The sequence below is a fragment of the Bos indicus genome, chromosome 29 (genome assembly GCF_029378745.1).
Source record: "Bos indicus isolate NIAB-ARS_2022 breed Sahiwal x Tharparkar chromosome 29, NIAB-ARS_B.indTharparkar_mat_pri_1.0, whole genome shotgun sequence".
Lineage (NCBI taxonomy): Eukaryota > Metazoa > Chordata > Mammalia > Artiodactyla > Bovidae > Bos > Bos indicus.
The window spans coordinates 26421317-26433586 of NC_091788.1; the positions used below are offsets into that span (position 1 = coordinate 26421317).

The 12270-nt window shown below is 48.4% G+C and overlaps 1 protein-coding gene across 2 annotated transcripts in view; it reads left to right on the top strand.

The window, feature by feature from the left end:
* The window catches only part of PTPN5 (protein tyrosine phosphatase non-receptor type 5), a 58716-nt gene that overhangs the window by 17864 nt on the left and 28582 nt on the right, over positions 1 to 12270 (top strand). For both annotated transcript variants that reach the window (XM_019955357.2, XM_070783247.1), the window contains one exon: positions 6273 to 6351. In XM_019955357.2, coding sequence (XP_019810916.2) covers positions 6327 to 6351 — 25 coding nt within the window. In that variant the 5' untranslated portion in view covers positions 6273 to 6326. The remainder of the gene's footprint in view (positions 1 to 6272; positions 6352 to 12270) is intronic.

The following is a 12270-nucleotide window of genomic DNA, read 5'->3' on the forward strand; positions in this document are numbered from 1 at the left end:
CGTCCCACCCTCCAGGCAGAGGTGATGTGCCCACAGTCCCTCCCAGGCAGGCCTCTGTTAACACTCTTCACCCAGTCCCCAGTGTTACCTGATCTGTCTCCCCCATCAGCCACAAGCTCCTGGAAAATAAGGTGGGCTGGTCCAGGCTGAGTCTCCAGCACCCCGCCAGGGGCACCAGTACCTTCAAACATGAGTGGACGAATGACACTGATGACATTTAAGATTCCAGGAGCCTAGGATCTAGGGGTGAAGCCTAGGGATGAAGCCTCAGGGGTCCAGATTGAAAGAGGATTGCCCAAAGTCGTTAAGCAAGGGGGGAGCGGAGTTTAAAAGGTAAGTTTGGATCATAGCAGCACTATTCACAACACCTGAAAGGTGGAAGCAGTCCAGAAGTCCGTCAGATGGTGGATGGGTGAAATGTACTTTGCCCGTTGAGTTGGATATTAACCAGCTGTTAAAGGAAATTAAGTACTGACACATGCTAGAGCGGGGATGAACCTAGAAAATGTTATGCTGAGTGAAAGGATCCAGACACAAAAGGCTTCAAAATTGTAAGATTCCATTTAGTTGAAATACACAGAACAGGCAAATCTGTGACAGACAGGAAGAGGATTAGTGGTTGCCAGAGGCTGAGGGAGGGGAGGATGGGAGGGACTCCTTAAGGGGTCCCGGCTTTTCTTTTGGGGGCGATGAAACTCTTCTGGAACTAGATGATGGTGGTGGTTTCACAACATTATGGATGTAATAAGTACCCTGGAACCGTATGTTTTCAGTTCAGTCGCTCAGTCATGTCTGACTCTCTGCGACCCCATGAACCGCAGCACACCAGGCCTCCCTGTCCATCACCAACTCCCAGAGTCTACCCAAATTCTTGTCCATCGAGTCAGTGATGCCATCCAACCATTTCATCCTCTGTCGTCCCCTTCTCCTCCTGTCCTCAATCTTTCCCAGCATCAGAGTCTTTTCCAATGAGTCAACTCTTCGCATGAGGTGGCCAAAATATTGGAGTTTCAGCTTCAGCATCAGTCCTTCCAAAGAACACCCAGGACTGATCTCCCTTAGGATGGACTGGTTGGATCTCCTTGCAGTCCAAGGGGCTCTCAAGAGTCTTCTCCAACACCACAGTTCAAAAGCATCAATTCTTCGGCGCTCAGCTTTCTTCACAGTCCAACTCTCACATCCATACATGACCACTGGAAAAACCATAGCCTTGACTAGACGGACCTTTGTTGGCAAAGTAATGTCTCTGCTTTTTAATATGCTGTCTAGGCTGGTCATAACTTTCCTTCCAAGGAGTAGCGTCTTTTAATTTCATGGCTGCAATCACCATCTGCAGCAATCTTGGAGCCCAGAAAAATAAAGTCAGCCACTGTTTCCACTGTTTCCCCATCTATTTGCCATGAAGTGATGGGACCAGACGCCATGATCTTAGTTTTCTGAATGTTGAGCTTTAAGCCAACTTTTTCACTCTCCTCTTTCACTTTCGTCAAGAGGCTCTTTAGTTCTTCTTCACTTTCTGCCATAAGGGTGGTGTCATCTGCATATCTGAGGTTATTGATATTTCTCCTGGCAGTCTTGATCCAGCTTGTGCTTCCTCCAGCCCAGCATTTCTCATGATTTGAAATGGTTTAAATGGTGAATTTTATGTTATGTGAATTTTAGCCCGGATGTAGTTTGGGACCAGATCAAGTAACCACCAACTGGGTCTAATGTCTGTTCCTCAAATCTATGCCACTAATCACCCTTCCTACAACAGACCTCCTCAGCCCAGGGACAGGGGAGCCTGTGGCACCTCTTGGTTCAAGGGAAGCCCCACCCAGGTGGCAGGATTTCTATTCAAGTGCCTCTGCTGTGTCCTGGCCTACATCACTTCCTCAGCCTGTTGACCAACTACTTCCAGTTAATGCCAAATACTCTATCCATCTCGAGCCTCTGGGGTGCTCCCCTGTTTCTGTTTGTACCATGAAAGAAGTTCTTTTCCTTGTGACCCCTCATCCACCTATAAACATCCTTTAAGAACCAGCTCCTATATTCCCCTTACCGAAGACATCCCCTCCACCCCCTCATCACAAGCTGAGCTCCCCAAGGTATCATGTGCATGCAGTCTATTAAAGCTGGTGGGGGAGCAATCGTGTTTGCTTGTGTGTCTCCCCAGAAGACTGGGAGTTGTGGGGGGAAGGGCCTGGTGTGTTTGTCACTGTGTTCCTAGTTCTGCTGCCTTGCTCCCTGAAGCTGCTCAGTGAGCGCTTGTTGAATGGGGCAGTTGCTTTGGAAAGGTTCTTTCCCCTTCCACACATTCTCCATCGGTGAGGGAGGGACAGGCCGGGTGATCTCCTAGTCCCTTTATCTTGGGGGTTCTCTGGTTTCTAAGAGTAGCAGTGAGGGGCCAGTCCAGCAAGTGGCTGCCTGTGGTCACAGGCCAGTTTTCTTCTCCTGTGTCCCCAGCTGGTTGAAGTGGATAAAGGAAGAGAAGGAGCCTGCAGTAATGCACAGCAAGCAGCTATTTCTGCTCTTGGCTGGGAGGAAGGAGGACAGTGCCCAGAGACTGGGCTTCTCGAGTCAGCCTGAATGCACCAGCTCTTCCCTTTGGAAATCTAATTCAAACCCTCCCCTGAACAGCCTCACCATGCAGGTTTTGGTGAGGTTGCCTGGAGTCCTTCGACTGCAGGGCCCAGAGCAGGCTCTTGCTTCATTGTCCTCTCCAGATGAGAGGTGCTACTCTTTCTGCTTTCCTGATGATGAAATTAGTCATTTTCTAGGAAGCTTATTTATAGAGTCCGCTGCACACATGCAGGGCTGAGCTATTCTGAACACGACTTGGGGCCTGGGAGGCTTGAGGTGAGAAAGCAGCTGTGAGTCACTCGTGGGTCCTATTGCAGAGGTATCTGGATATACCTGGGTTACCTTTTTGCACCGAGCCAAGGGTCAGACCTCTGGGGCTACCCTCCAGCCAGGGCGCTCTTCAAGGTAAAGAAAGCAAAAGCTCTGGATCAGGAGGTCAGGGGTAGGTGTTCTCCATCCCCATCTGCTGGCTACCCACGCGGCATATAACCTGGGGCCAGGCAGACTCCCTTCTGTGCCTCCGTTTCCTCCTCTGCTAAATGAAAGGGCTTCCAGCTCCGTGATACTGGTCTGCTGTGGACTGCAGCAGGGGAGAAGGGTTCCAAGTGCCTTTATGAAGATCTGCCTTCAAAAAGGCAGCTCAGATAATGGCTATGTTTGAGGGGCCTGAGGTTTTTTTCAAGAAGGTCAGGGCAATGTTCACTTATTCACCAAGTGTTTGTTTATGTATTGAACACCCGCTATGGAGCGGGCACCAAGTGAGACTTCGAAGCTACAGTGATAAATGAAACCCAAATGGTGGTCCCTGCCCTCATGTCACTTATAATCCAATGTTGGTCAAATAATGGCATAAGGTAAAATGAAATTTCAAACTTTGTCAAAGGCTATGAGTAAAAACTAATGGGAAGGAGACCTTGGGGGGCAGTGCGGTGGGAGGAGCTCTCCAGGCAGGGAGAAAAGCACGTGCAAAGGCACTGTGTAGAAAAAAGCCTGCCCTGTTGTAGCTAGAGTGCAGAGGTTAAAAAGGAAAGGGGCATGAAATAAGGCTGGAGGGATGAATGGAGGACAGAACGTTCAAGATCTGGTAAGCCACATCTAAGGATTATTGTCTTTGTTTTGAGTGTAATAGGATGCCATTCAAGTATTTTTTAAAAGAAGCAAGTTATATGGTAAGTGTGAAAGAGTTGATTCTCGCTCAGGCCTGCCCTATCCAGTTGTGCAGGTTGTAAACTGCACAACCTACAAAGCCATATATATTAGAGAATGTTTCAGAGGCCAGCCTGAGTGAATGCCAGAGACCAGTTAAAAGACTGCCTCAGGAATCTAGGCAAGAGATGCTGCCCTGGACCAAGATGTAGGTGGCAGAGAGAGGGGAAAAGTGGAGAGACTCCAGAGACATTTAAAGGGCCTTGAAGATAGCATTTGTCTCTCTGCAGGAGAGCCAGGCCCCTGGGGTTTGGGATTCTCAGAGATCGTGCCACCTGGAGTGAGGAAAGAGTAAAACAGTTGCCAGTTGAGAGCAGAAGATGTCAGAATCAAAAGGGGCATCCTTACCCCAACCTCTGTGCCCGTCACTGTTTCAAGGTTGCAGTTGGGCCTGGAGTCGGCTTCAGGACCAGTCCAAGAGTCAGGATTGCAGGGCTAGTGGGTGGAGAGGCAGCTGACCTCTTGAACTTCTTGGAAGTGCTATGATAGAAAGGGTAGATTAAAGTTTCTTCTGGCTGCCAGTTTCAGAAATCAAATCCCACCATCTTAAGCTAAAATATTGGAATTTATTGGAAGGATCAAAATCACCATAGACAGTAACTGCAGCCATGAAATTAAAAGACGCTCCTTGGAAGAATAGCTATGACAAACCTAAACAGCGTATTAAAAAGCAGAGACATTACTTTGCCAACAAAGTTCCGTTTAGTCAAAGCTATGTTTTTTCCATTGGTCATGTATGGATGTAATAGCTGAACTATAAAGAAGGCCGAGGGCTGAAGAATTGATGCTTTCAAGCTGTGGTGCTAGAGAAGACTCTTGAGAGTCCCTTGGACTGTGAGGAGATCCAACCAGTCAATCCTAAAGGAGATCAACCCTAAATATTCATTGGAAGGACTGATGCTGAAGCTCCAATACTTTTGGCCACCTGATGAGAAGAGCTGACTCACTGGAAAATACCCTGATGCTGGGAAGATAGAAGGCAGGAGAAGAAGGGGGCGGCAGAGGATGAGTTGGTTGGATGGCATCACCGACTCAAAGGACATGAGTTTGAGCAAGCTCCGGGAGGTGGTAAAGGACAGGGAAGCCTGGTGTGCTGCAGTCCATGGGGTCGCAAAGAGTCAGACACGACTGAGTGACTGAACAACAGCAATTGGAAGGATCCTGGGGCATCTGATGGTCTTAACAGGCATGTTGCTCAGTCAAGGTTCAGAATGGGCCGGAATGCAGAAGCTCCTATGGCCTCAGCAACAGATGTTTCTGGACCCTCTCTCCAGGGCACTGTGGCTACCATGGTTCAGCCCTCAGAATACATTTGAAAAGTGCAGGGGAGAGGTTCTGATTATCCCAGGCTGGTGGGCTTGTCCAGCCGCGGATCAGTCAGCTGCTGCTAGGGGTTGGACCAAGGGCAGGCAGAGCCCCTGGAGCCCACGCTGTGCAGCAGGCCCTTCCCAAAGCAGGGGAAGCCCTGAGAACAGAGCAGTCACTCAGGATATGTCAGACGACACAAACTTCCTGAAAAATGAAAGTGAAAAGGGAAAGTCATGTCCAGCTCTCTGCGACTCCACGAACTGTAGCCCACCAGGCAACTCTGTCCATGGGATTCCCCAGGCAAGAATACTAGAGTGGGTTGCCATTCCCTCCTCTGGGGCATCTTCCTAACCCAGAAGATACCCAGACGGTATCTTCTTTACCGTCTGAGTCACCAGGGAAGTCCACAGAAACTCCCTGGGGTCTGGCTAATCTCCAGCAAACTTTTTCCAGCTTACTGGGTAAAGGAGAAACTCTAGACCCAAGCCTAGTCCTGAAAGGTACCCTGATAAAGAAGGTTTTCTGATTTCAGAAGGAAATAGAGCATTTAGAATATGCAAATACATTGACAGCTACTTTTTCTAGCTATTTCTAGAGAAGAGTTTTGCATACCACTTTGTACTGCCTGAGCCACAGGAAATGGGCAGGGCATGCGGGACGGCTGGACACAGATTGTATGTCACCCAGATCCCTCTTGACCACTCATGGTTCAAACCCACAGAAACTCGGAGGCAGAATGGCACAGCAGTGCAAATGTGAGCCTGGAGTCCTAGACTGTAATTTCATACCCCACTCTACCTGAAGGTGCTGTGTGACCTGAGGCAGGATACTTAATTTCTCTGAGCCAAGTGGAATGATCCCTAATTCATGGGGTCCTGGTGAAGACTCAGTGTGATAAAGTTTGTGAAGTGCTTTGCATGACGTAAGCCCTCCTTCTATGGTGGAGATATGGTGCTGATGGTGGTTTAGTGATGCTGCTACTGGTTATCCCACGTGGAAGACACCTGCAAAACTCTGCCCCTGCCTCTCCAGCTTGACCCCTCCGTAGGTTGGTCTTTTCCTCAGGTCCCCCTAATGGGACAGGGTTATTCCAAAGGACCCGGTGCAGGAAAGGAAGGCTTTTCCTCTTTGCTCAGGGTTTTGTCTTGATCCCCACTCATCAACAGCCTCACCTCCCATTTTTCGTCCTGCTGCAGGAGTGAGAGCAAGAGAACCACACTGCTGATGACTCCGAGGGAGGGGCCCTGGACATGTGCTGCAGCGAGAGGCTGCCCGGTGAGTCTTCCCAGCACCCAGGTGCTCCCAGAGCTCTGAACGGAGGCAGAGAGTCCCCAAGGACCCTGGGGCTGGAGGAGAACCTGGGTGGCTGTGAATCAGCTCGAGAGGAGTGACTTGGCTGGTCTGTAGGTCTTCGTTTCAATGAAGATTTGTTTTGCGAATCCCTGATGTCTTTCTGATACCATTTGGAGCTGCTCTAGACTCAGCCGGAGGGAAGAGCAGGCAGCTGAAGGTGTGTGGGGAGGGTGGCGAGACGGGTGGAGAGCTAGGGAGTCCAGACTTGACTGGGACATGACCACTGGCCAGTGGTATCCTGGGCAGACTTCGAAAGGTAAGATGAGGAAACACAGCCTCGCCGTGGCATGAATCAAGGGTAGGGGGACGATGTGGAGAAGCGCCTTGACAGGGTGGGGAGAAGCCTGGCTGTGAACATCCAGTTATACTGCCTGGGTCCCATTCACTGCTCTTGCGCGGAGTGTGGACCGTGGCCATTGCTGTCACCACAGAGCTATTACCAAGGCACTCCTGCCCATGAGGTGGCAGCCCATCCCAGTTAGAGACCAGATACCTAAGTCATGATAAATCGCTTTGGAAGGAAGGAAGGAAGGAAGGAGGGTGGAGGAAGTTATTTTGTGTGCTTTTACCTTTTATGAAAGTTTTTATTGATTTTTCCCTCCTAATAACAAACATCCATTGTAGAAATATTAGAAAATAAAGACAAGTTTAAAAAAAAATGGAAAAGAAAAATCACCATAATCCTGTCACACCGCATACATTTTCATATTTCCTTTTCCAAAAGTGTTAGTGTTAATTACTCAGTCATGTCCAACTCTGCAACCCCATGGACTAGCCCACCAGGCTCCTCTGCCCATGGGATTTTTCCAGGCAAGAGTACTGGAGTGGATTGCCATTTCCTCCTTCAGCAGAACTTCCCAACCACAGATCAAACCCAGGTTTCCTGCATTACAGGTGAATTATTTACCACCTGAGCCACCAGGGAAGCCCCTCCCTTGCCAGACCTCTTTGTTAAGGAAAAATCAACAGCTTTTGAATTCTAATTTTGAAGTCTCAGACCTGTTCAGTTCAGCTCAGTCGTGTCCAACTCTTTTCGACCCCATGGACTGCAGCACACCAGGCCTCCCTGTCCATCACCAACTCCCGGAGTTTACTCAAACTCATGTCCATCAAGTCATCCAACCATCTCATCCCCTATCGTCCCCTTCTCTTCCCGCCTTCAATCTTTCCCAGCGTCAGGGTCTTTTCCAATGAGTCAGCTCTTCGCATCAGGTGGCCAAAGTATTGGAGTTTCAGCTTCAGCATCAGTCCTTCCAATGAACACCCAGGACTGATCTCCTTTAGGATGGACTGGTTGGATCTCCTTGCAGTTCAAGGGACTCTCAAGAGTCTTCTCCAGCACCACAGTTCAAAAGCATCAATTCTTCGGCACTCAGCTCAGACCTGTAGCTTGTCAGAAACCTCATGATTGGCATGGAAGCTTAGAGTATTGAGTCTTCAGCGAGCCTCTTTAAGAAAGACACAGAAAATAACCAGGTGTGACTCTAAAGCGATGACTGTTTGTTTTTTTAATTTATTTATTTTAGTTGGAGGCTAATTACTTTACAATATTGTAGTGTTTTTTTTGCCATACATTGATATGAATCAACCATGGGTGTACATGTGTTCCCCATCCTGAACCCCCCTCCCACCTCCCTCCCCATCCCATCCCTCTGGGTCATCCCAGTGCACCAGCCCTGAGCACCCTGTCTCATGCATCGAACCTGGACTGGCGATCTGTTTCATATATGATAATATACATGTTTTAATGCTGAGAGAATAGCGATGACTGTTTAAGCAGTTGTTTTATTCACACCAGGAGCCGGGACCCCAGTAACTGATGAAGCTCCTCCGGCCTCCTAATGAGCATTTGGCCCTTTGACGTAATTCATACCTTGTCCAGTAGGGGGTGCCATTGCTCAAAACACTTTTGATGGCCTGTTTAAGTAGGCTAGGGCTTCCCTGGCGGCTCAGATGGTAAAGCTTCTGTCTACAATGCGGGAGACCTGGGTTCGATCCCTGGGTCGGAAAGATTCCCTGGAGAAGGAAATGGCAACCCACTCCAGTACTGTTGCCTAGAAAATCCCATGGACGGAGGAGCCTGGTGCAGGCTACTGCCCATGGGGTCGGACACGACTGAGCAACTTCACGTTCACGTTTAAGGTAGGCTAGGATGGATGCCATCGCACCAGAGTCCTTGTGGGAACCCAAAACAGCTATCTTGAGGAAAAAAATTCTCCAAAGGGCTATGAGAGCTGTCTACAAACATCTGAAAGGTTGTGTTGTGAAGGGGACAGCATATCCATTCCGTATGTCTCAGAAAGAGGGCATAAATCCAATACATAAAAATTTTAAAAAGAGACCTTGTTGGCCCACAGGATACAGAACTTTCTTTTTGACTCTAAAAGAAATCTGGTCCCGGAACTTGATAATTCAAGACAAAATGAGTGTTCCGTCACTCGAGGCATTCAAGTATTGTCCGGATAGACGTTGGAAATTTCCGCAAAGGGTGGGAGGTCGAGATGACATCACAGTCCTTTCAACTATTAAATGGTTCTGTGATTCAGATATGAGTCATAGAATTCAGAGATGATTCTACAAACAGGGATGGCCCCACTGGCTAGAAAAAAATCTACAGAAAATAGGACATAGTGTATAGGAATCCAGAGTAGCATAGTGTGGAGGAAAGAACTCCGGGTCTGGCCTTAGAATCCAGCTGTTCTGTATACAAGCTGTGTGTTTACGGACAAATCACTTAACCTTGCTGATGCTCTAGTCCTTTGTTTGTGAATGGAGACAACAATGTGTACATTTATCCTCACCAGGATGAAATAAATGTAATCACATGAGCAGTCATTCCACAAATACTTGTTGAGCACCTACTGTGTGTCAGATGCTATGCTAGGAATATAGTGGAATGTGCTAGGAATAAGCATAGTCCTTGCCCTGCTTGGAGCTGCTTCTGGAAAATAGCATGAAGCCACTGCAGAGAGGCTGCAGTAATAAGCGTGATGTGTTCCAACCCTCTTTCCCATTCCTCCCCAAAAGCCAACAACCAGCAGAGGATGGAAGGGGAGTAGTGATCACCTCCACAGGGCCAGCACATTGCCCTCCTGGTGCCAGGCACTGTACTAAATGCTTTTACATGTAAGCCAAGGGGCGGGGACACCAGCAGGGTATGTGAGGAGTCAGCTCATTCCTAACACTCTCTACTGGGAGAGAGCGTCAGAGTCCACAGGTAAAGGGCTCGAGCCCACAAATCCACCCTCCACTTCAGATGCCAGTCACAAGCCCAGGTTGTTACCTGTGCTTTTTGGTGACCCGCTACCAACTGGAGGTTCCAACAACCCCCTCCAACTCAGGATGCCAATCGCAAGTCCTGAAGGTCACCTGTACTTCCGACCTATGATTGGCTCTATATCAGAGGTTCCCACAACACTGCCCTCAGGTTTGCTAGAATGGCTCTCAGAACTCAGAGAAACATTTTTAGATCCCCAATTTATTATAAGAGGATATTAAAGGATGCAGAAGATGACTGCCCAGACCGAAGACAGTGCGTCGGGCAGGGTGTCGGTTTCCCTGCTCGGAGGCCCCTCCCTCTCCCAGCACCACTCTCCCCGCATCCGTGCGGTCACTGGCCCGCAGGCTCTCCAGTCCTGTCCTTTTGGATGTTTCCTGAGGCTGTATTACATAAACATGATTGATTAAATCGTTGGCCATTGGTGAATGATTCCATTTTGAGGTCAGGCCTGGGACTGGAAAGTTCCAGTGCTCTAATCACATGGTTCTCCTGGCTACCAGCCCCCATCCTTGGGTGGGATCCAAAAGGCACCTTCCCTGAAGCATTTTCAGGAGTTAAAGATGTGACCAAATATTATCTCATTGCTCTTCTAGCTCAAGAAATTGCAAAGGTTTTGGAAGATATGAGCTAGGAACTGTGGATAAAGGCCAAGTATATATGAGAAATATATATTTTGGTCATCCGAATGACCAATTATAAATTTCTTCTGAATCATAATATAGTACATATCTCACTCAGTCCTCTCTGCTGCCCTAGGAAGTTCAGTTCAGTTCAGTGGCTCAGTCATGTTCGACTCTCTGCGACCCCATGGACTGCAGCATGCCAGGCTTCCCTGTCCATCACCAACTCCCAAAGCTTGCTCAAACTCATGTTCATCGAGTCGGTGATGCCATCCAACCATCTCATCCTCTGTCGTCCCCTTCTCCTCCTGCCCTCAATCTTTCCCAGCATCAGGGTCTTTTCAAATGAGTCAGTTCTTCGAATCAGGTGGCCAAAGTATTGGAGCTTCAGCATCAGTCCTTCCAATGACTGATTTCCTTAAGGATTGACTGGTTTGGTCTCCTTGCAGTCCAAGGGACTCTCAAGAGTCTTCTCCCACACCACAGTTCAAAAGCATCAGTTCCTCGGTGCTCAGCTTTCTTTATAGTCCAACTCTCACATCCATACATGACTACTGGAAAAACCATAGCTTTGACTAGACAGACCTTTGTAGGCAAAGTAATGTCTCTGCTTTTTAATATGCTTTCTAGGTTGGTCATAGCTTTTCTTCCAAGGAGCAAGCGTCTTTTAATTTCATGGCTGCAGTCACTATCTGCAGTGATTTTGGAGCCCAAGAAAATAAAGTCTCACTGTTTCCATTGTTTCCTTAGGAAACAATGATTGCCCTGGGAAATTAGGTATTATTTCCCTAGGAAATACAATGATTGCCCTAAGAAATCAGATATTATTTGCTATCCCCCATCTCATAGAAGAAAGGGGCTTTCCTGGTGGCTAAGACGATAAAGAATCCACCTGCAATGCAGGATACCTGGGTTCGATCCCTGGGTCTGAAAGATCCCCTGGAGAAGGGAATGGCTACCCACTCCATTATCCTTGGCTGGACAATTTCATGGACAGAGAAGCTTGGTCGGCTACAGTCCATGGGGTCGTAAAGAGTCAGACACAACTGAGCTACTAACACTTTCAGTTTTCTCATAGAAGAAAGGACCAGGGTCCAGAGAAGTTAGAGAGTCTGTCCAGCTTCGTTTAGCTGGTGTTTGGTAGAGGGAGGCTTCATTCCAGGCAGTTTCCTTCCGGAGCCCAGGAGCCACTGCCCCATTCTGTTTCCTTGTCACCATTTAGCCATCATCTTCTCCTGGCACCTTGTGGACTGAGGCAGAAATGACTAAGGTGTGTATGTCTCCAGGGAGGCATTAGGAGGAGTTGAGTGACGTCACTATGCCTGTCTCCATCTGTGTGCTCTTGCTCTGGGAAGCCTGCCTGCCAGGGCCCAGGCAAGTTATGTGCCCCTCTAGACATCTTGATTGATACTGAAATAACTTTTTGTCTGTTTCCTCCGTGGGGCCATGAGCTCTTCGAAGGCAACGGCCTCTCTCTTCCATCCTCCATGGCAGCATTTATTCACTCATCTCTTCATCCGTTTACTCACCATTCATTGACCTCCATGTGCCAAGCACTCTGTAAGTACTAGAAATTAACAGTGAGCCAACCTGAGAAAATTTTCCACTCTCACAGGACAGGATTGTGAACTAGCTAAGATCAGGCATTCTGAACCCAAACGTGGCTCCACCACCGGGGTGATTGTGGGCAGGCTCCTTAGCCTCTTAGTACCTTCCGTTTACAAAAACCGCAAGAATGACATTCACTCCCACGTGGAACTGTTGGAGGATGAAATGAATGAATGGAGCGCAAAACAGTGCCTGGAATGTAGTGAGTATTGCATAAACATCTGTGGGACTTCCCTGGTGATCCAGTGGCGAAGAGTCCCGGCTCTCAATGCAAGGGTCCCGGTTTGATCCCTGGTCAGGGAACTATGTCCCACATGCCGAAACTAAAAAAGA